This window comes from Schistocerca cancellata, chromosome 2 (assembly GCF_023864275.1).
Source record: "Schistocerca cancellata isolate TAMUIC-IGC-003103 chromosome 2, iqSchCanc2.1, whole genome shotgun sequence".
NCBI lineage: Eukaryota > Metazoa > Arthropoda > Insecta > Orthoptera > Acrididae > Schistocerca > Schistocerca cancellata.
Genome location: NC_064627.1, coordinates 76,439,772 through 76,465,044, shown reverse-complemented (window position 1 = coordinate 76,465,044; position 25,273 = coordinate 76,439,772). Strand labels below are relative to the sequence as shown.

General features: G+C 42.3%; 1 protein-coding gene across 1 annotated transcript in view; it reads left to right on the top strand.

Annotated features, from left to right (window-relative positions):
• LOC126161352 (E3 ubiquitin-protein ligase UBR5) overlaps positions 1–25,273 on the top strand; it is a 349,964-nt gene that overhangs the window by 228,679 nt on the left and 96,012 nt on the right. The window contains exons 32-35 of the mRNA XM_049917120.1: positions 3,211–3,437; positions 5,354–5,678; positions 6,340–6,643; positions 16,845–17,269. Coding sequence (XP_049773077.1) covers positions 3,211–3,437; positions 5,354–5,678; positions 6,340–6,643; positions 16,845–17,269 — 1,281 coding nt within the window. The remainder of the gene's footprint in view (positions 1–3,210; positions 3,438–5,353; positions 5,679–6,339; positions 6,644–16,844; positions 17,270–25,273) is intronic.

The window sequence follows — 25,273 nt, the reverse complement described above, 5'->3', positions numbered from 1 at the left end:
TTGGAATGGTGATGAAAGGCTATTCTAGATGTGGTGGGCAATGTCGCGGACAGAATGGACTTCATTTCAGGCCATGATTTTTAAAAGTCATGGCCTTGTCGACATAGCTGATTAATACATTGAAGACCATGATAATACTGAGCGACCAGTGATGTACTCTGAAGTTGTTTTTTCGAGAGATCAGCAGTACCAGGATTGGATGTGATGGCATGGGAAATTTTCTTTTGAACTAGGCTGGTGGGGTATTTATATCCAGTAAAGGATAAGGTGAGAGAGAGAAAATGGTGTATTTATGCAACGAGTCTGAATCTGAACTAGTACGTTTGCCTTGAATGGCAAGGCTGTATGAGAGGGAATGCTTGACATGGAATGGATGGCAACTGTCAAATGTAAGTACTGTTGTTTGTTAGTATGTTTAACGTGGGCAGAAGTGTGTAGCTGGCCTTTGGTGAAGATTAGACCAACATCAAGAAAAGTGGCATGGGATTCGGAATAGGACCTTATAAAATTTAATTGGGAGAATTTATTTAGAGATCCCAGGAATTTTAACAGGTCAGCCTCACCATGAGTTCATAGGGCAAAGATGTCATCAGTGTATCTAAACCAAACCAGGGGCTGAAGGTTGATGGGTCCCAGGAAAGCTCCCTCCAAGTGATCCGTGAAAAGGTTGGCATGGGAAGGAACCATCCTGGTTCCTGTGGCCTCCCCCAGGAAGGAATGTAGGTCCTTCACCAAAGCAGCATGATCAAAGGTAGATTTAGGGCTGAAAGTAAGACCCTTGCATAATACAGATAATTCAGTAGGGGAGAGTGCTTTAGATGAGAGTTTAAGAATACTGTTGTGACTGGTTCTTGTGGTTATGGGTTGTTATTGGCAAAAAAAACGTCATGGAGGAAAACATAGCAGAGAGAGACTGATGGTGGTCTTGCATTGTAATTCAGCTGGTCCTCAGAAGCTCACGATTGGAAAAAACAAAAATTCAAAGTTGTTTAAAAAATGTCAACCTATTCAATCTGGCCTATTAGGTTGAGACTAACAATAAAGCTTCGATGACCACATCTGTGTTCCATAGCTGACTCTTGAACTTTCAAAAACAGATGGCTGAGAAGAGGAGAGAAATTTCACTAACATCTGGACCACTGGTTGGCAAATCAGTTTGGATGCTCTGCAACTTCCGAACATGGTAGTCGTCCTCGAAGCTGTGCACTTACATCAGCTAACACCACAAGCTGTCTGCATTCATTGGATCGAGAGATAATCGCCTCAATGGAGCATAATTATGGACGCTGACTTGTTAAGACCTCCATCAGTACAATCGAACTACAAGAAACAGTTCCACATTGGAATGTACTGTAAGCTATCTGCAACATACATTCCAAGAAAAGAAAAGAAAATGACAGACCATGAAGGAATTATTTGAATGTGACGGATATCAGTATATGTATGACGTACAAGTACAGATAAACAAATGATTACAATTTCAGAAAGAAATAGATGATTATTTTCAAGATAGAGAGGTTCACAAAGTGAACAATTAAGTGAAACATTGACCCACCTCTGCCCCTTATGCAAGCAGTTATTTGGAATGGCATGGGCAACACTGGCTGATGGACTTCATTTAATGATCAAGAATTTGTGTAAGTTGTCAGTACTAACAGACAAGCGACACCATGTGACATAACCACAAGATCAATGTGAGACATGTGATGAACATATCCATTAGGCAATGTGCCAGCTGGTAGTAGCTCCCTTATGATGTGGGCTGTATTTACATGGAGTGGGCTGGGTCCACTGGTGCAAATGAACTGATTGCTGACTGGAAACGGTTATGTTCAGCTACTTGTTGACACTGTAGACCTCGGGATATTGAATTTTCTAATGATTTCTGAAATGGAGTGTCCCATGAGACCAACTACCCTTCCACATTCAAAGTCTTTTAACCCCTGTCTTTCGGCCATTACAATGTTGGAAACCTTTCCACATACATACCTGAGAACAAATGACATCTCTGGCAATGCACTGTCCTTCTATACCTTGTGATCCCAATACTATCGTCCCTATATGTGTGCGATTGCTGTCCCATGACTTTTGTCACCTCAGTGTACTATCAACAGTCTCACAGTTGTATAGATATTTTCAGTGCAATACAGATACAAAGATAAATGGAGATACGAAGCAAATGAAATTCAATTCCTGTGTAATGAGTACCCAGAGCCACGGGTCTTTACCAGCTTCCAAATTTTTTTCAGTGGAGTTAAACGGTCCACCAAGTGTATTCTAACAACATATTACACTAATGACTGTCTTGATTCACATGAGAAACAAACAACCACCACCACCAGTTTTCCTCTTATGTTAAACAATAATTGCATCATGTTTGAAGAACCAATTTAAGTGAAAAATATAGAAATATACTACCATTATTTACATATCTTTCCTATAGGAACTGCAAAGACAAAATTAATGTGAACACATCATGCACAAGGTGCATTTAAACATTTTTCTCGCACTCTTAATACAAAAGAAACAGAAAGGAACCCTTATACATGATACAATGGTAAGTACAGTTAACAGTGCTTTGCAAGGTGTGTTAGTAGATGTAGCTGAGTATCTTTTTCTGGCTTCTGACTCTCATTCACATGCATTTTCCTTTAATTATTCTTTACTTCACCATCATGCCTTGTGAATTAGTCTTGACCTACTTTACAAAATGTAGCCTACTCCATCATATCCACTGAATGAGACAGCTCTGTGTTGTAGTACACTAGATTCACATTTGGGGAGGAATGAGCTCAATTGCACACAGATTATTGTCCAGCCCAAGTATGTGAACCACTTCTGGCATTGTCATCACAAGATCTCGTTATCTTACTTCTTTCCTGAATTAAAACCAATGAGTAGTTCAAAACTCTAGGGGTTCTGTTTGTCTGTGCCACTCCCCTCCACAGAAAACACACACACACACACACACACACACACACACACACACACACACACAAATATGAGGCCCCTTGAATGTGAGTTTATTTATTAGTGCTGTTGTGTATGTTCGAAATCTTTATGGTTAACCTAGTGTCTCATTTTCTATGTAAGATACACTGATAGATTTTTCCCCCATCATTCATTGTTTTATTACTGTTAGATGAGAAATAAGTTAGAGATAATCCTCTGTATATCAATTGATGTCTTTTACTCGTCCATTTCATGTAGCTGCTGATCCTCATTCAGCTCGCCGGGAGTTCCTGTCATACTGTCTCTCCCTTATGAGAGCACACAATGGTGAACATCTTGATAGCTTGCCGATATTAGATGTGTCTGCTCTGAAACATATAGCATATGTGTTTGATGCACTAATATACTATATGCGTTCTGGAACTGAGACGGCAGATGCTGAAGTCTTGAGAGATGGCATGCCAATGGAATCGTGGAATGACCAGGTACTACTGCACTTGCACAGTTATGAACTCATTATATCTGCAAGTTTTGTATTTTGTCTGGTTTCACACACATCACCGTGAAGTTTTAATTGTTTGTTTTGTATAGCAAATATTTTCTGTGGTAATGGTGTGCCAAAACATAAAGATTGTAGCATCTATTTAACATGTAACTGTAAACAAATTTTACACTTTGAATTCAGTTTACCTCTTGGTGCTACAAAGTGAGTTCTTGGACAGTGGATTCTTAAAGGCTTAACATTAGCATAAAAATTATAAAAAAAGCAGTTTCGGTGGGCAAGAGACAAAACTGATAGAGCCAAACTTGCAAAGTTTTTTTAATCGAGTCTTGCAACATCTCTGCTATGTACACTCCTGGAAATTGAAATAAGAACACCGTGAATTCATTGTCCCAGGAAGGGGAAACTTTATTGACACATTCCTGGGGTCAGATACATCACATGATCACACTGACAGAACCACAGGCACATAGACACAGGCAACAGAGCATGCACAATGTCGGCACTAGTACAGTGTATATCCACCTTTCGCAGCAATGCAGGCTGCTATTCTCCCATGGAGACGATCGTAGAGATGCTGGATGTAGTCCTGTGGAACGGCTTGCCATGCCATTTCCACCTGGCGCCTCAGTTGGACCAGCGTTCGTGCTGGACGATAGACCGCGTGAGACGACGCTTCATCCAGTCCCAAACATGCTCAATGGGGGACAGATCCGGAGATCTTGCTGGCCAGGGTAGTTGACTTACACCTTCTAGAGCATGTTGGGTGGCACGGGATACATGCGGACGTGCATTGTCCTGTTGGAACAGAAAGTTCCCTTGCCGGTCTAGGAATGGTAGAACGATGGGTTCGATGACGGTTTGGATGTACCGTGCACTATTCAGTGTCCACTCGACGATCACCAGTGGTGTACGGCCAGTGTAGGAGATCGCTCCCCACACCATGATGCCGGGTGTTGGCCCTGTGTGCCTCGGTCGTATGCAGTCCTGATTGTGGCGCTCACCTGCACGGCGCCAAACACGCATACGTCCATCATTGGCACCAAGGCAGAAGCGACTCTCATCGCTGAAGACGACACGTCTCCATTCGTCCCTCCATTCACGCCTGTCGCGACACCACTGGAGGCGGGCTGCACAATGTTGGGGCGTGAGCGGAAGACAGCCTAACGATGTGCGGGACCGTAGCCTAGCTTCATGGAGACGGTTGCAAATGGTCCTCACCGATACCCCAGGAGCAACAGTGTCCCTAATTTGCTGGGAAGTGGCGGTGCGGTCCCCTACGGCACTGCGTAGGATCCTACGGTCTTGGCTTGCATCCGTGCGTCGCTGCGGTCCGGTCCCAGGTCGACGGGCACGTGCACCTTCCGCCGACCACTGGCGACAACATCGATGTACTGTGGAGACCTCACGCCCCACGTGTTGAGCAATTCGGCGGTACGTCCACCCGGCCTCCCGCATGCCCACTATACGCCCTCGCTCAAAGTCCGTCAACTGCACATACGGTTCACGTCCACGCTGTCGCGGCATGCTACCAGTGTTAAAGACTGCGATGGAGCTCCGTATGCCACGGCAAACTGGTTGACACTGACGGCGGCGGTGCACAAATGCTGCGCAGCTAGCGCCATTCGACGGCCAACACCGCGGTTCCTGGTGTGTCCGCTGTGCCGTGCGTGTGATCATTGCTTGTACAGCCCTCTCGCAGTGTCCGGAGCAAGTATGGTGGGTCTGACACACCGGTGTCAATGTGTTCTTTTTTCCATTTCCAGGAGTGTATTTATGCATCTTCTTTTCTGTTGCCATAACAATTTCTTTTGAAGTTTTTTCTTGCACACTTTTCTTAAGATAATCTTAAAATACAAAATTTGTTGTTTAAGGCAAATGCAAATATTTAAATTTCAGGATGAAAATGATAATGAGGAGGCTGATGATGAGTTGAGCCATACAGCAGCTATGGAGACTGATTCACTAGATGATCAGGAAGTGTCTGCGCCTCCCCTTTCTGGAATATCTGGTGTGGGACCTGCTGGAAAGGGACGCAAAAACCCTTTCTTACAGCGATCTGACTCAACTCTATGTTTAGGCTGTCCACCGCCAGATCCATTTGATACTCCGATGGCAGAGGCATTGCCTCTTGCAGACCAGCCTCACTTACTGCAGCCTAATGCTCGTCGTGAAGAACTCTTTGGGATGCCTAAACAACCTATAACTGTACCACCTGCAGCAGGTATGGTTTAAAGTAGTTAATTTGTTGTTATTTTATGTATTACTACATTACTATTGGTAGAGTGTTTGTTGTGACTGGAACAACTTTCTTCCTTCTTTTAGCAAAAGCACAGCTTAATGTTTGTTTTTCCTATTTATTCTCCTGACAAAGTGACTTCTAAAGAGCAATTTGTGCTTCGTAAAGTTTGTGTGTGTGTGCGCGCACGCGCGCGCGTAGCTTGGGGGGAAAAAGGGGGGGGGGGGGCAGTTCATTTCAGTTACTCCTGTTTTGGCATTTCGTATAGAAACTCTAGTTCTGTTTCAGATTTTAGTTCTATAGTCTGAGTTGTTTGGTGATGTAAGGAAACACTGGCTTGTGGAAAGTGTGGCAATTCCAAGTAATAGAAAAACAATGTTGTGACTGCAAAGTCACATTATATTGAAGCCTTTCTTTGGAAAATAAATTTTTCCAATTTGACTTTGTTTCTCACCTTCACCGTAATATTCGGTTTTCACGGAAGCATTGTGTTTTCTTTTGTGTATCTAAAATTTCTTTTACTGTTTTCCAAACAGTAATAATCACTGTTTTATGGCAGTAAAATGTCACAATCAATATAAACGAATCGTGAATCACGTCTTCTCATTTTAGTAGCTGTGAACTAACTGGATCATGAATGTGGCAGGTGTCAGTACTCCAGGTATATGCAACCCCCTGGAAGTACTGCCAACACGACTGGGACTATCAACGAGGTCTTCGGACTGTGGCCCGGCAGCCACTGTGAGCTCAACACACTTGGGTCCGGCAGCGCCGCAGCCGCACTCCTCACCCCAGCCAGCGGCCAGCGTTGCCGCAGCTACTCCTGCTCCTGCTCCAGTTGTTCCTGCAGAAGGCACAAATTCTGCAGTTCCGGGTGCGCCCTTGCAAGGAACCCGTGCAGCTGAAGGCTCTGTTGCTGCACCTGCAAAGGATATTGTGTCATTTCCAAGGTTTGTTGCATTCTTTAGGTATTCTACTTTTAAAAAGGAAAGCTTAACCTTGAATACAAGTTGGGAAATTGATAGTGGTATCAGCTGTTCCGACAGTCCAGTAAAATTTTACAGCCCAGACATTTTCCAGTTACCTGCCCAGCTCTTACCTATGTGCTTTGAAGTTAAAAGAAAGACATATTATTCTGTACACATTTGAAGGCCATTCAAAGTACAGTATGTCATAGTTTTTTCTCAGTAGAGTGAAAGAAAAAAAAAACAGCAGTGCAGGATGAAGGCAAGGAAAAAGTAAGATAAAGAAGACACCTTAGTTACGGGTTACTAAATTTTCATAATTTTAAAATGTGTTTCAAAACAAACTTTTCATTTTTTGTGGTGGGTGTTCAATAACTGGAAGAACAACTCGTATATAACAAGAATATGCATTTTTGGTAATACATGCTGATTAAAACTAAAAAAAATAAAGTTTTGCTAAAAATTAAAACAATATATTCAGTAGCAGGCTTTTATTATAAGATTACTGTGCTTATTGCAGAACTTTTATTTGCAGTCACCATTTGTTTTGAGATATTGCTGTTTATTTTTATTGTTGAAATTGAAATTTTCTGTCAGTCCTCATGCCTCTACTAAACATTATAGTTTATTTGTAAACCCGGATGTCAAGATTTTACACTCTAGCTGAGTGTATACCGTAGTGGTCACTTGTGACAAGTTACAACTGTGTGTCAGACCAGACAAGAAACGTGGATACCTGCCTTCAATGGGCAGTGCACTGCACTGTTAGTTGCATCTGAGCAGACATCTCAAACCTACTTGAAGTTTCAGCTTGTTACAAGTTTCTTCCTCTATTCTTTCATAACTGTTTCTTTCAAATTAAACAATGGAAATCCCCCCTCCCCTCCAGTGTCCTCCTTACCCTCACCTAATTGCCTTTCCCATCATGCACTGCTGCTGCGCTTGTAGTCCATTTTTGTTATGCCTATCTGCGATACAGCATCTCCACTATATGGTGAGTAGCAACTTCCTTTCAGATTATCATTTTGCCTCTCTGTATGTGAACTCCATAGTTTTTTAAAGCAAAAGCGCTAGAATGTTCATTCTTCAAGTAATGCATAAGCAGCTGAGGATAGAAAAGAGGAAATGCTCCTGAATAATGTGTCAGATTACTTACTTTGATATACCAAACTGTTGTTAGAGAAGTATACAAAAATATACATCAAAGTTCACAAATTGTATTGTGCACCGCATTGAAATAAGTCCCTTCAGTTCCAGAAATGTAAGGGAGGGGGTACTGCTAGGCATACTTACTTACTGTACATCTTTCCTTTATTTGCATCACTATGTACTCTGTGCAGACCACTGAGAAGTGCGTGACAGTGAGAGTTTCCTGTTGTGCCAGTTATAGGGCTTCTTCCCGTTCCATTCATGTACTGAGTGCAAAAAGGAGAATTGCTTAAACATCTCTGTATGCGCTGTAGGTAGTCGTAATCTTGTCTTCACAATCCCTACAGTAGCAATACGTAGGGGGTGGTTGTATGTTCCTAGGTTCGTCCTTACAAGCTGTTTCTTGAAATGTGTCGGCCCTTAGGGCATTGTTTGCATCTATCTGTAGGTGTCTGCCAGGTCCATTTTTTCTGCTCTTCTTGTCACACTCTACCATGGGTGCCGCAACCCTGTGACCATTCGTGCTGCTGTTATTTGTATGTATTAGACATCCCGTTAGTCCTGTTTAGTACAGGTCTTATAAACTTGAGCAGCGTTGTAAGATCGGTCACCCAAGTGGTTTGTCAACAATCTCCATTGTAGACTGGTTATATTGTCCTGCTATACCTACAGCTTAGTCTATATGATCTCTCAGTATCCGCCCCCTGGAAATTGTTGCATCCATATATTTGTGAGAGTTGACTGATTCCAATTGTGACTTGTTGATGTTGCAGTTGTAGAACACTAATTTTTTTCATTTTATGAAGTATAAAATTTTACATTTCTGTACATTTAAAGGAAGTTGCAAACTTCTCACCACACAGAAAACTTAAGGGTCTGACTGGATGTGTTTGTAGCTTTCTTCAGATAGTGCTTCATTTAGATAACTGCATCTAGTGCTTCATTTAGATAACTGCATCATCTTCAGAAATTTTGCGGTTACTGTTAGTATTGTGTACACTGTCATTAATATATACAATATGAACGACGTGTTTCGACAGGCTTCCTGTTGCAGACCAGAGTTCCCTTCTGCTTCTATCAATGACTCCCCATATGAGATACTATGCTGCATTCTCCCTGCCAAGAAATCCCCAATCCGGTTGTAAATTTTACGGGATATTGATCTCAACAATAAGCATAGGTGTGGTATTGAATCAAATGCTTTTCAGAAGTAAAAAAGTTCTGCGTTACCTGTCTACCCAGATGTGTGGATTTAAGGATGTCGTAAGGTGAAAATTGCAAAAGGATGTCAAATGATTAGTGTTTTATTAATCCATGCTGGTTGGGAGGAAGGTGATCATTATGTTTGAGGATTCTGCAACCTATGCATGTTAGTCTGATAGGATGAAAGTTTGATAGATCACTTTTGCTGCTCTTCTTGTAGATGAGTTTGACCTGTGATTTCTTCAAATAGTTGACACAGTTTTATGTTTGTTATGTATGGTATATTAGAGTTTATTTCAGTTGCAAATTCTCTATATAATCTTGTAAGTATTCTATCAGTCCCTGGAGCTCTTTCGAAATTGCCAATTTCAGCTGACACTGTTACCTATATTTTTTTGTCATTGCACTGAGTCGTATCCCTATTTTAAGCTACATTTTGGAATGAGTCTGGTGGTTAGTACAAACATTCAATTAAAAGTTTATGCCCAAAAAAAATCTCACATGCAACTTCAATTTCTATCTCTGTGGATTTGAGTTTTTTGTTTGCTGCGCTGTGTACACCACCCCCATTTCTCATTAGGCTATTCTTTCAACATTCAGTTAAAATTTCCTAAAAAATCTCAGACCTATTAATTTCTGGTTTTAACCAGCTTTCTGCTTCTATTATTGTTTTGGTTTGTTGCTTCAAACTCAGCTGTTGGCTGTGAATGTTTCATCAATTAATCGGTAGGATTTTCGTACTCTAACCTGTGAGAGTTTTTTGTTTGATATTACACCAATGCTTCAGGCTCTCTAACTGCTGCTGCTATCTGGACTGGATGGAGACTGGCTCAGCTACCTGAGTAGCAGCCTGTAATGTGCAGTGCACACACAATCCATTTGAGGATCCTACAGTTCTCTGCACTATAGCATAAGTATAACAAGTTGTGGCCTAGCATCTCACAGTTCATTTGAAGTCTCTGGTTCTATTTGACTCAGAACTAGAGGGCCACAATCAGTTATGGGGCCAAGGGTACAGATTGTTAGCTTCATTGAAACTCTGTGAGTGCAGATGATATCTGCCAGTCACTGGAATGATCTAAGTACTATCTCTAGGATGTATACGCCCCAGAAAATACCTGCGGATTTTTTCATCCAGGAAAAACATGGGAATTTTTCATTGTTTTAGTTTTCAGTTATTTTTGTAATTTTGACTGGGAAGAACTGATACTCTATCAAACTATTACTGTATCCCACTACTGCAGAATAATACTGCAGCAATAAAACATAAACAAGAGAAAAACACCAAAATAAAACTACAAAAAATTACTGTGTACCCACAAGCATCTGCCAACAGCAAAATGTGTCAAAGGCCTTAGGATGAAGACTGTGCAGTACTTCGTAACAACAAACTGCTTCTGATGACAGTGGCATCACAGCTGTTTGAATTGGTTTAGTTTGAGCAGTTGCCAGTGGACTCGTGCGCATGCGCAGTTCTGTTCCATATGAGCAGTATCTTCTCCCGCATCTGACTACATGACGCCAGATGCTAATCAGAGAAATTTTCATGGCGCATCCAATCTGACAGATTTGCACATGCCCAGAGCAGTCTTGAGTTGTAGTGGGGATGGGGTAGTCTTCATGTGACCCGTGTCTACTTTTAGTGGCTTCACTGTTTCCCCTTCATGTACAGCTCTCGTGTCAAATGAAAACAAAACGGATTTCTGTGGCCGGGCGCTATCAAGTGAATTAAAGTACTTTCACATAATTACAGAGGGCTGAAATATATTATTGGTGTAAGTTTTATGATTTTATTTTATTTCCACATTTTTGGCTTGCTATGGAAATTTGGCTTTTATTAATCTTTTTCGCTGTGGCAATCAGTTTATTTGAAATGAAGGGTATCATTCCACAGTATAGGATAGTTCCAACTGTTCACTGAATTTCAAGTGCACGGTTTCATCTTCTGGCATGTATTGCATTTTGCCATGATAAAGAACCAAACATGAGATAGTACAGTACTGATACTCCAAGGGAATTTACTTCCCAAAAACCACACTGAAAAGCTTAATGTCAGGTTGGGGCCTACTTCATTGTGAATCTGGACGTACGAATGTGCACTTAAAGCTGAATTATACATTTTAGTATGGTGTATGAAATTCCGATGCTGTTGGAGTATCCTCTGATGGCCTGTTTCTTTATGACGTAATGTGAGATATCCTAAAGCTTTATACGTACATACGGACTTACTATGCCATCATTGCTGTGCAAGCCGAGTAACACCTGTTTTTTGGTGTTCTCTGGCAGTTGCTGAAATGAACCTATTTCTAACACGTCTTGGGAAAAAATTGCTAATGGTGGTTTGAAAACTGTTACTTTAAAAGTAAATTTTCTTTTGCACAAAATGAATTACGTTACATGTGAGAATGTGCTTTAAATTTCTTGAATTGCAGAGCGTTTGACACTTGTTTAAAACTTAACACTTTCAGGACTGGCCACTTTGAAGAATTTCGAGCCCAGAAGACCATACATTTACGTCGTTATTTTAAATTTTACTGGCACATTTGTGTGATGTATCTTAAAGTGTAACACACGCCAAAAAAGACCAATATTACATGTGAAAGCTTTGCTTCTCTTGTAGCTAAACTTGTATATTAATTTAAGCTATTAACTTTTCCTATTTGTGTGTTCGCACTGCTTAACAGTGATGTTGCTATTCCCATGTCCTGTGCTCTCAATATCTGCTGTCATCGGCTGGGGAGATCACGTGACACGAGCTATGATTGGCTTACTTTAAGGGCATTGCAACCTCATTTTCAATGCCCTAGAAAGTAACGCTCCAAGTTTGGTGGAATTCAAATTTATACTTCCGTAATTACGAAAATATGCAGTGTATTTTAAAATGAAAACATACAAGTACTTACTGCTGCACATCAAAGATCTTCTCGAGACACTTTTTTATAATAGAAGGAAACATTCCACGTGGGAAAAAATATAGCTAAAAACAAAGATGATGTGACTTACCAAACGAAAGCGCTGGCACGTCGATAGACACACAAACACACACACAAAATTCTAGCTTTCGCAACCAACGGTTGCCTCGTCAGGAAAGAGGGAAGGAGAGGGAAAGACAAAAGGATTTGGGTTTTAAGGGAGAGGGTAAGGAGTCATTCCAATCCTGGGAGCGGAAAGACTTACCTTAGGGGGAAAAAAGGACAGGTATACACTCGCACACACACACACATATCCATCCGCATATACACAGACACAAGCAGCCAACGGTTGCCTCGTCAGGAAAGAGGGAAGGAGAGGGAAAGACAAAAGGATTTGGGTTTTAAGGGAGAGGGTAAGGAGTCATTCCAATCCCGGGAGCGGAAAGACTTACCTTAGGGGGAAAAAAGGACAGGTATACACTCGCACACACACACATATCCATCCGCATATACACAGACACAAGCAGCCTAAGGTAAGTCTTTCCGCTCCCGGGATTGGAATGACTCCTTACCCTCTCCCTTAAAACCCAAATCCTTTTGTCTTTCCCTCTCCTTCCCTCTTTCCTGATGAGGCAACCGTTGGTTGCGAAAGCTAGAATTTTGTGTGTATGTTTGTGTGTCTATCGACCTGCCAGCGCTTTTGTTTGGTAAGTCTCATCATCTTTCTTTTTAGATATAAAGTTTATTTTCACCTGGGAAAAAGTGTGTTTTTTAACTGGGAAACCTGGGATTTTTTTCCTTGTCCGTATATACACTCTGGATCTCGAACGATAGATGGCAGTCATTGTCTGTTCCTCCCTCAGAGTCTCAATGTTCGTTTGCTGCGTACAGGCTTTCAACCACAGGGTTTCAAAGAGATGCCAGCGCTCTGTCACCATAAGCTCTGGGCATGCTTCAGTGACCACTGTGTGGCACAGTGGTGGAATGTTGTGTGTTTTGGAGAACAGGCGTCTTTGATTTACCGCCTGGACTGTGAGGAAGATCCACACCTCTATAATAATAATAAAAACAACCACCCTCAGCCTCAAGGTGTGCTTTGTGCTGATGAGGTGAATGGCTGTTCAGGTAAATCATCTCTAGCAGGCAACCTGTGAGGCACCTTTGCCCCCCCACCCTCCCTACAGCCACTCATCAAAGAGAGCTCGGTTGGTCAGACCTCGCGAAAACAAGTCTCGGAATCATAGCAACAGAGCATTAGTGTGCCATAGCATTTTCATTGTAATCAAGCAAAGAGGGGGTACCTCTGAGAAGGTCACCCCTTTCTATATTCACAAGGCATTGGAAGGTATTGCTAGGGTCTTTACCAAGTGTCAGACGACTTCATAATGGAACACTTTTAGCTGTAACTACTACTTCAAACCAAATATCTAAGCTTCTGGGATGTAAGGCCTTAGGTGACTATCCAGTCGAGGCTGAGTTGCATAACACCCTTAACTTTAGTAAGGGGGTGGTTACCTGCTACGTATGGCAGTTGTGGAGGCTCAGCTCATGAACCGGGCAATCTTGTACACTTTCTGCGAAATGTGTTAACTGCTCCATAATCACCCAGTGTGGAGCAGAAAGTGAGAGGTTTACAATGAGGAAAGGAAAATTCAGGAGTTGAAAGTCAAGAGGCAGATATCCTATAGTGAAGCTAAAAAAGCCTCCAGAGCTATGAAACCTCCGGTTTTTGCTACTTATTTTGCATCAGCCCTTAATGCGCCAATCACCAAATGTGATGCCTCCACACAAACTCAGATCACAGATTCAAGTAGAAGCACATGCACTTGTCGATGTGCCTGTGGGGGAAATGCTCCACTTGAAACTGAAGTTGTTCGAAAGCTGTCGGCAATGAGCTTACCAGCTAAGCCGCATGCCACAACTCACCATCAGCAGCCAACTAAGCCATTCTCACAACCCAAGCAACCACCTCCCCCCATAAATAAAGGAAAACATCCTTCAAAAAGTAGTTCCAGATCCAAGAAAGCAGTAGTTAAATCTTCGGATCGGCGAGCTCTCTCTCACTCTGATGGGGCTATCCTCTTGGGGATATGGTCTTCCAATCGAAGGAACCAGAGAGCCAGAAACCAGCTAACATTTCCCCTGACCTCCCTGGTAAATTGCAACTTCCGAGGGAGAAAGACAAGAACAATCTTTGCTAAGCAATGGCTTCCACAGGAACTTCTGTGTTGCAGTGGAATTGAAATGGATATCACTCACATTTAGAAGACTATCAGCTCCTGGTCCAGGAGAAACCATTGTGCATCTGCTTATAAGAAACGTGTCTTAAAGTCATTGACAGACCTACATTACGGGGTTACCACCCATACAGGTAGGATGATACTACTGGACACAGGACTACAGGTGGAGCGGCTGGTTTCATTGCTGATAGATGCCACTCTTCTCCTGTCCCTCTTTACCATGATCATACAAGCAATTCCATGAAAGTTCTACCACCTTTCAATGTCTCAGTGCGTTCTTTGTATCTTCCACCTAATGATGCCGTGCATGCTGACGCACTGATAGAACTCTTCCAGGCACTCTTAACACCACATTCCTCGTTGGGGGTTGGACTTCATTGTACACAATGTGCTGTGGTGGTGATTGAGCGACTTATCCATTCTGAGAATATCTGCCGTCTGAACATGGGTCAAATGTCACATTTTTACACAGCTACAAAATCTTTTTCAGCCATTGACCTTTGTTTTTGTTCCCTAGCTATTGCAGGAGAGACAGTGGGCCATATTACTTGTGAGACCCAAAGGGCTGCCGTAGAGTCCATCCACCAGTGTAGTAACCATCTCAGACGATGGCGTGTACCTTGGTGGAATGACGATTGTCGATTGGCAATTACGGCCAGACAAACAGCTCTGCGAAACTTCAAACACTATGAAACTGCAGAAAACCTTCGTGCCTTCAGATCTGCGGCAGCCACATGCAATGCGAATGATAAAAGTACGAAAGAAGGCTTCCTGGAGGGAATTCACGTCTTCCATTAATTGGTCCACTTCCAGAAGTTTGGGACTCAATATGATGGATTTCCGGCAGTACACATCCCCTTATGGCCCTGTCAAGTAATGGGGTCTTGATAGGCACGCCAGAAGACATGGCTTGGACTTTTGCTGAGCACTTCTTTACTGTCCTACGTCATTGAGACAAACTCCTGCTTTTCAAGTGTTCCATAGGACTGCGGAGATGTGGAAGCTCAATTTAATCTCGGATAATGGCGAAGTCTACAGCCTATCGTTCTCCATGTGGGAACTGGAATCAGCCTTGTCTGCGGCCAGAGTCACTGCTCCGTGACGTGATGAGATCCATTATACCGTGCTTCCTCATCTGTGCCCTGAAGCGGGAGAGCACCTCCTCTCTTGTTTCGATCAGATCTTGTTTGATGGACAGTACCCCCCAACTTGGAAGGTGGCAATATTAATTCCAATCTGGAAACTGGGCGAGGACCGTAGCGGCCCTAACAGCTACTGGTATGTAGTGCTTAGCATTTGTATGGGTAAGACCGTTGACACATGGTCAAATGCAGCCTCGTCTGGCTCCTTAAATCCCGAGGTCACCTGAGCTGCTCCCAGTGCAGTTTCAGGCACTACCATTCCACCCTTGGAGCAACACTGGAGTCCTCACGCTGAAACCATTTTAAAAGAAGCCCTTGAAAGCATATGACACTACTTGAAGGTACAACATCCTTCGCCAACACCATGAATGTGGACTACATGGATGCATGCCACTTCTTATCCAATCCTTTCTCAAGGATTGGCGTTTTCAATATCACGTTGGCGATGCCTTGTCTGACTGCTGTGTTCAAGAGAATGGGAACCCCAAAGGCAGCGTCCTCAGTATCACATTGTTTGCCATTGCTGTCAATGGCATTTCCTCTGCAGTTGGACGCCCTCTCAAGTGCTCCCTCATTTTTGGATGACTTTGCAATCTTCTACAATTCCTCCGATCTTACAACGATGATGAGGCAGATACAGCTGACCATTAGGAGGCTGGAAACCTGGGCCAGGACAATTGGTTTTTGGTTCTCACCAGAGAAGTTTAGACGCGTCAGTTTTAACTGTGCTCTTCGAAGTTTTAACCAACCAGTGCTCACAATGGAGGACATTATTTTATGTTTTCAAGGAACTACACCCTTTTTGACTTTTATTATTTGACTTGATATTAACTTGGTTTCTACATCTGAACTACCTACGAACAAAGGGCCCCCAGTTATGGGATATTGTGAAATGCCTTAATGGAAAAATATGGTAAGCTGACAGGTCCCTTTACCTGCAGTTTTACAAGGCATTTGTTCGATCACATTTTAGATTGTGGTGCCATGGTCTACGGATCAGCCCGTACTTTCCTACCTCAAGATGTTAGATGCTGTCCACCGTGGGAGCGTTCGGATATCGAGTGGAGTCTTTCGTACCAGCCCGGTTCCAAGTTTGTGTGCAGAGACTGGTGAAACACCACTCTGGATTCAGCGACGTATCCTTTTGGCTTGACAGGCTCTGAAAATATCAGTGTCACCTCAGTCATTGGCAATTAGTTCAGTGGTCCAACCCACCTTTGAACGGCTGTTCAGGAATTGGCCCCATGCGATCAAGCCATTTGGGCTATGTGCTGCAGACTGTCTTGAGGATCCGGATCTATCAGACATCAAAATATACAGCTAGGGATGGAATGCATTGCTGCCTTGGCATTTTCAGAGGCCCAAAGTGATTTTAAGCTTATAAGAAAACTGTAGTATTTATCTCTGTCTGTGCTAAATAGTTCAAACTTCCTGTAGTCAATAAGAATTAAAAGAATCTAGAAAAACATCATTAATTAATTGTAGTTGGTTTTTCGCAAATTGACATCCTTGTTAACGGGACTGTTTTGTTCTTCTTTAGGTCAAACTTCGATGCATTTGATCATCTTTTCCGTGAAATAGAAGAAGAAGAAGCACAGCAACTTCCAGAAATTCCAATATCAATGGATAACAGTAATAGTGGAGGGAATAATGTCGGAGCAGCTCAGACGTCATCGTCAGCAGACGAATTCCCACAAGATCTCTCTTTCAACAAGGAAACCCCAAATAGTGCAACATCTGCAGAGACAGAGAAAATGGATGTGGACAATGAAGATTCTCAGGACTATGTGTCAGATTCAGATTCTAGCAGCCCATTTTCTCCCAAAAAAGTGTCTATTCTGTCTAGTAGCTGCGAGGGTCCAGCTGACCTTAGTAAGCCTGGTCCAAGTGGGATACGGGCTACTTCCAAATCTGCTTCAGCTCAAGACACGAGTGTTGCACTTAATCCTCCTCCAGCATCTGCAGGTGAGTGCTGTTATTTGGCTTGTCTACATATTTACAGAGTACCCTGTCTTGTTAAATAATATTTTTCAGTTATTATTAACTTATTGCATGTTTGTGGGTTGCCTTTTGCCATCAGCATTTCCTTGGACTGTGAGTGTGGTGGCACAGCATTTACTTATATTGGGAGACTGTCCAAAATTTCATTTCCCATCTTTCTCTAGACATGATAGCTAGTGCTTCCTTGCTTCCTTCCTTTTTGGAAATTTCCTTGTTTCGTTGCTGATACCTAACATCCCCATGTAGCTTTTTGTTGAGGTCTTTTTTGTTGAGTCATTACAAAATCCAGGGAACTGCTATAATGTAGGTAAACACAAACAATGGGATCCTGATTCTGTGTTTTTTTATTGTCACAATGTGTTTGGTGAGTTTCACCCAGAGAAAAATACTGAGATATCTGTACTTGTACAGATTGATATTTCAGTGTGGAGTGCAAATTGTACCATGGGCAGGAATGTTTGATTTGTGTGACCAATTTGATAGCGGATCAACCACAAGCACACATGACTAAAAGTTATTTTATTCCGGAGAAAGTAAAAGTCTCCACAAAGTTCGTCCTTTAGGAGTAATTGTGTGTTCCATAGTGTGTGTATGACAGAGATGATGGTGTATGATCCATCTACTGAAGCAAAAGTGGGCACACTGTAATTTTTGGATGGTGTTGCATATAAGGTTGTTCTTCATTTCAGTTGTCACGTACACTTAAGTAAAGTGAAATATGAAGCCAACATTAAGAATATTATGTGATAATGCAGCTTCCCATTCCCAATGGAAGGTGCAGTATATAACATTTTAATGAATCAACTGTAAATGAAAATATTTATTTTTTAAGCGATGTCATGTGGAACTTGTGACACGTCACTCTTGTTCTGTGTGATGTGAGATGAATCTGGCCAGGACAAGAATTGCTTTATGATATATGCAAATATTTATATTGGTCCAAGACACAGTAACTTTTAGGAAAAAGGGATTATGAACGGAGTACATATTCTAGCAGTGCTTTACAAGACCATGAAATTAGTCTGAAGCATAGAATGGAGATGTTGGGGCTGCTAGATGAGGCAGTCTTTTTGCTGGTACTGCCCTTTTGAAAGGTTGTTCTGGTTCTGAGGATGAGAACAGATTATAGGATGTTTGCTGCCAAAAGCATGGACCCAGGTTATAATCTTTAGTACGTGGTTATAATCTGTCTGGAAGTTTCGTTACAGTATGCGCTCAACTCCAGAGACATAAACAGCAATTAAGACGTTTCTGAGCTATTTCTGTGGTCAAGACAAAGGAATGAAATAGACAGCTGACTGTGTGCATGGGTTTATGTAACGTCTCCTCCTGTCCCTCTTAAGATTTGTAACTTCTGAGATGGTCATTACAGCAGATGGAACAATTTGTTTATGACTTTGTGGCTTGCCTGCAAATTAAAAGTTGTTACAAATTGATTGAGATTTAAAGATGGCTTCACCATCAATAGTTTCAATACACTTTTACTAACCTATTTTGAAAGTTACATGCCACTTTAAATATTCATCAGTATTTCAGTTTTCCTTCATTTGCTACATGCTTGTAACACCTACTGTATTCCGTGTATTCTTGTTTACTATATACAAAAATAATCAAATTTGATTTTAGTTAAGCAGGTATTTTCATATCACACGTGGTTTTTTACACTCTGCTGTTGGGCAGATTATTCTCTTTCGTTGCATGTGAGATTATTGTTTTCTTCTATGGCTGGCATATTTGTAGTCAAAAGCTTCTCGTTGCTTCTTACGGTAACCAAAATACACTGATTGTCTATGACAACATTGACGTATATTGCCGCCCTGTCCATTTTGAACAACGGTAAGAACTTTCTAACTTCACGTTATTGTAACATGCGATGGGTTATATCTTCATAAACTATTTTTCTGTAGACTAATTGAATGCTTAATCTCTGGAGGAGCAGAGAATGCTTATCTGTAATAAGTACACTATGGAAACAGTTCATTTATGGAACAGTCATCATCCTGTTAGGGCATTTGGCACTGCATTTCATAAATTTTTGATAACTCCTTGTCCATGAATGACATACTTCTCTGTCAGGCAGCTAAACTTTAATGTTACCTTAGAGACCAGGCTTATATAATATCAGGGTGTATACGACCCAGGACAACCGGGAGATCCAGGAAAAACCCGGGAATTTTTTCATCCGGGAGAAAACCGGGAAAAACCCGGGAATTTTTTAGAATTCCGGGAATTTTTCATTATTTTAGGTTTCAGTTAAATTTTTGCAATATTGACTGGTAAGAATCGATGCTCTAACAAAGGATATTACTCTATCCCGCTACTGCAGAATAATACTACAACAATAAAACGTGAACGAGAAAAAAAATATGAAAATAAAACATAAATTGCAAAGGAAATGTGCCATATACAACAACAAAACACAGTGCTCATACAAACGTTTGCCAACAACAAAATGTGTCAAAGGTGTTAGGAAGACTATGCAATGCTAAATAACAACAAAATGTCTCCGATGAGAGTGACGTCACAACGGTTTAACTAGATTCGTTATAGGAGTTACGAGCGGGCTCATGCGCATGCGCAGTTGAGTGGCGGGGCAAACCGATGTATCTGACCCGAATGACAATTACGGGGGTGGAGGGGGCGCCAAATTCATATTCTTGAGAAGAAAAAAATCATGTTTCACAAAGAGCCTAGCATCCAGCGCACGTTGGTCTACCGATTACTCATGATTTTGAAACGCATCCCTCTTGGTTTTTGAACGCACTCTGTAAGTTGATTTCTGAATGAATCATAAGTTAAATTTTGAATGCGTGTACGTGATGTCTGTCAGGGGAATCCTCGTCGCACCTAGAAATAAACTTTCCTGCAAGCAAAAGGGGACTGGGTTATACAAGCTGAGCAGAGTAAAGCCGAACGAGTGAACGCCAACCGCTGTCTGATTATGTGGTTGATTGGGCTTGGAATGATCAGCTGTGCTATAATTACTAGCGAAATCCATAGAGTCAGACTACCAGAGTGGAAATAAACGACTAACAGGAATAACAGGTAAGAAAGATTACGTATTATCTTCTCGGTGTATCAAAGAAAATGAAATTTTGTCAGAAAATTTTTGGCCAGATCGCTCCACTTGTAAGGGCCAGGTGTACAGCCCCCTTCTAGCAGCCGATTAACTTCTATTCTGGAAGTAGGGCGGAAAGTGGTTTGTACGAACATCATAACGCCTAACCGGAGAATAATCAGGGATAACTAAACCGGTGATTCTGGCAGGGTTAGTGAAGTTAACCAGCGACTAAATTTTGACAAACGCAGGAATAGTTCCAGAGTTAGTCGTGACAATATTGTTTGTTAGGACGAGGAATTAGGGAAGAATATGACGATTCCAAATTTAAGTAAAAATCTCGTACTACTACTTTTCGATCTCATGCTCGAGAAACTGGGGCGTATGAATGAAATGTGAAACTATTTTCTAACATTAAACTATTTGCTTGTAGTAGGCCTAATAGGCATTTTATGTTGGTCTTCGTGAATTATATTCTGTCGTGTTATAAAAATGACCATTTGTGCAAAAACAGTCTCGTTTATTTGGTATGTGTTACAATTTCTGCAGTGTTAGAAAGACCTATTTTGTTTTATCTAGCAGACAGCGACAAAATAAACGTAATCAGATTTGAGACACCACACCAGTCATGGGTAGTATTTGTATTAACAACTTATGCAGCATTAGACACCAATATTTCGGCCTCTTTTCTTTTATGACATAACGTAAGATCTTTTAATGTTTTACACATACGAACATACGGGCTTCCTGCGTCATCGTAGCTGCCAAAGTGCGGTGGCGCCTCTTACCTGGCGCTCTCTGACGACTGCTGAAACGAACCTATTTCTAACAGGTCGCGGGAAAATATTGCGAATGGCTGTTTGAAAAACGTTACTTTCAAAGCAAATTTACTCTTTCGCAAGTGGAACTATGTGTGAGAATGTGCGATGAGTTCCTTAAATCACAGAGCGTTTGATGACGAGCGATTAGAAGTATTTAGAGCCCAGATCAGACAGACGTGTCGTTATTATGAGTAAATTGATGTAGTGCTACGGGAAGCTCTAGCTCCTCTGCGGTAGCTAATTTATTTGTGGAAAACTTTGAGAACAAGTCACCGGACTCGGCTAAAAATTTTACTGGCACATTTGTGTGATGTATCTTAAAGTGTAACACGGACAAGAAAAATCAACATTATATGTGAAAGCTTAGCTTCTGTTGCAGCTTATTAACCTTAGAGACCAATGTTGTACGTGAAACCTTTGCTTTTCTTGTAGCAACACTATGTATATTAATTTAAAACATTAACTTTTCCTGTTTGTGTATCCGCTCTACTTAACAGTGATATTGCTATTAGCGGACTACATCACATGTCCTACGCTCTGAATATCCGCTGTCATCGGCTGGCGGGATCACGTGACATGAGCAATGACTCGCTTACAAAAGCGTATCGTAATCTCGATTACATGGTTCGGAAAGTAACATGCGGTGTTTGGTGGGATTCGAATTTATACTTTCGTGATACGAAAATATACAGCGTACTTATTGATGCAAAAAATAAAAAAAACCTGTCACCTAATAGCACGGAAAAAGTGTGTTTTCATCCGGGAGAAAGTGTATTTTTAACCGGGAAATCCGGGAAAAATCTGGGAATTTTTTTTCCTTGTCCACGTATACACCCTGAATATGAAATGTCTTCATACTACGTATCTTTCCACTTTGATAATTAAGAATGCACTGGAGTAGTTACCGAGTGAAGTGGAGCAGTGGTTAGCACTTGCACTTGGGGGGACAACGGTTCAAGCCTGCGTCCGACCATCTAGACTTAGGGTTTGTGTGATTTCCCTAAATCAATTCAGGCAAATGCTGTAAATGGTTTATTTGAAAGGGCAAGGCCAATTTCCTTCCCTATGCTTCCCTACTCCGATGGGACCGATGACACTGTTTGGTTCCTTCCCCCATGTCAGCCAACCAACCACTGGAGTAGTTTCCTTTGTGAATAAATAAAACTGGTTGGTTTTTGTTGGTGAGAAATGACATCCTACCTTCTATGATAAATGGCTTGAAGAATGACTGAGTGCTTGGCTCATTCCCTGATTGACACCTGTGTCCTGAAGGTAGATCATCAAATGCTTACTTAAGTGGTGAAAAATCAATTTTTTTCCTATTGGATTTGTCACCAAACCATGCTTTATTTGTAAGCATTCCGCTATCACTTTCAGATCCAGAGGAACTATCAGTTCATGAACTTAAAGGCTGTTGCTATACCAGCTGACAGAGAGAGACCTTAAGGTGGTTGCTCTCAGAATCGGTGGTGGAGTTATCATGTACATTGGCATCTGACAATACACCCTCACTCTTGCTCTTTGTGAGTATCTTCATGAACTTTTCCATAGTGCATCCACAATGCATTGTCATTTTTGTTGCAGAATAGATGATGATAAAAACACTGTGACGTCAAATTCAGAAAGACAAAATTACAACGAATTATCTGAACATAACTTGGTGACCATAACTTGTAAAACTACAGGTGCACAGAATGGAAAATCTACCGTACATTTAAACTTGTCAAAACTGTACAGGTAACTGAGTAAGTGATAACGGGTCTATACTCGTCATTAGCATTCAGGGTAGGCCAGGGTGAACTCGTTAATAGTGCTCAAGGAAGACCAGAGGCCATGCTTAAACTTGTCAGTGGAGTAGAGGCACATGAAAAGTCAACTCATTAACAGCAGTCCAAGGGCTAAAGATAGTAAGACGCATATCTTATTGAGAGCAAAAAGCTGGCTGAAACTGAAAGTGAACGGCAGCTAAATCCTAACTTCACATTGGAATATACACTCCTGGAAATTGAAATAAGAACACCGTGAATTCATTGTCCCAGGAAGGGGAAACTTTATTGACACATTCCTGGGGTCAGATACATCACATGATCACACTGACAGAACCACAGGCACATAGACACAGGCAACAGAGCATGCACAATGTCGGCACTAGTACAGTGTATATCCACCTTTCGCAGCAATGCAGGCTGCTATTCTCCCATGGAGACGATCGTAGAGATGCTGGATGTAGTCCTGTGGAACGGCTTGCCATGCCATTTCCACCTGGCGCCTCAGTTGGACCAGCGTTCGTGCTGGACGATAGACCGCGTGAGACGACGCTTCATCCAGTCCCAAACATGCTCAGTGGGGGACAGATCCGGAGATCTTGCTGGCCAGGGTAGTTGACTTACACCTTCTAGAGCACGTTGGGTGGCACGGGATACATGCGGACGTGCATTGTCCTGTTGGAACAGAAAGTTCCCTTGCCGGTCTAGGAATGGTAGAACGATGGGTTCGATGACGGTTTGGATGTACCGTGCACTATTCAGTGTCCCCTCGACGATCACCAGTGGTGTACGGCCAGTGTAGGAGATCGCTCCCCACACCATGATGCCGGGTGTTGGCTCTGTGTGCCTTGGTCGTATGCAGTCCTGATTGTGGCGCTCACCTGCACGGCGCCAAACACGCATACGACCATCATTGGCACCAAGGCAGAAGCGACTCTCATCGCTGAAGACGACACGTCTCCATTCGTCCCTCCATTCACGCCTGTCGCGACACCACTGGAGGCGGGCTGCACAATGTTGGGGCGTGAGCGGAAGACGGCCTAACGGTGTGCGGGACCATAGCCCAGCTTCATGGAGACGGTTGCGAATGGTCCTCGCCAATACCCCAGGAGCAACAGTGTCCCTAATTTGCTGGGAAATGGCGGTGCGGTCCCCTACGGCACTGCGTAGGATCCTACGGTCTTGGCGTGCATCCGTGCGTCGCTGCGGTCCGGTCCCAGGTCGACGGGCACGTGCACCTTCCGCCGACCACTGGCGACAACATCGATGTACTGTGGAGACCTCACGCCCCACGTGTTGAGCAATTCGGCGGTACGTCCACCCGGCCTCTCGCATGCCCACTATACGCCCTCACTCAAAGTCCGTCAACTGCACTTACGGTTCACGTCCACGCTGTCGCGGCATGCTACCAGTGTTAAAGACTGTGATGGAGCTCCGTATGCCACGGCAAACTGGTTGACACTGACGGCGGCGGTGCACAAATGCTGCGCAGCTAGCGCCATTCGACGGCCAACACCGCGGTTCCTGGTGTGTCCGCTGTGCCGTGCGTGTGATCATTGCTTGTACAGCCCTCTCGCAGTGTCCGGAGCAAGTATGGTGGGTCTGACACACCGGTGTCAATGTGTTCTTTTTTCCATTTCCAGGAGTGTATATATCAATGTTGGGGTAGCTGTTATTGGTGGCTGCTTGTTGATTGTTGTGAAGAACTATATAGTGTATAGTGAAGTTAACAATTGAATCATAATCCGGGTCAAATTAAGCAACAAAGGTGGCTGAAGCATGGTAATGAGATGCTCTCATTGACCATCTGTAGCGACATCACTGTTTAGAGAGAACTTGGAGAATATTGCGAATAAATTTGTTGATCGTGTTATTGTAACGGGAGGAGGCTTCAATTTGCCTACTGTACAGGGTGCGCCATAGGTCTGTTGTCAGTAGCAATCGTTAGACTTCATTTTGACCAATGTAGTGATAGTCAGCTGTGAACTTGACTAGTGTGTAGTTCCTGTAAGTTAGTTGACACTAGCAGTTCAAGGTTATGTTGTTTGTTGTTATCTGAGAAACAGTGACTAGAAAGTTAACTACAGAATAGCGCGTATTTGTTTTGCAAACATGGTGGAAACATGACCATTATTACAATGATGTTTGTAGAATATTTTCGAAACGTCCTACCCCCATCTCAACAAGGTATCAATCAGTTAAATTCAAGGTTTGAACAATAATAGGAAAAGAATAGAGATTGCTGCTTATTATGTAGACGAGACTTTAAGTTGAAGAAAGGCACAATAAAAATACTGTTAGACATCTAGGTTTTTGGACAAGG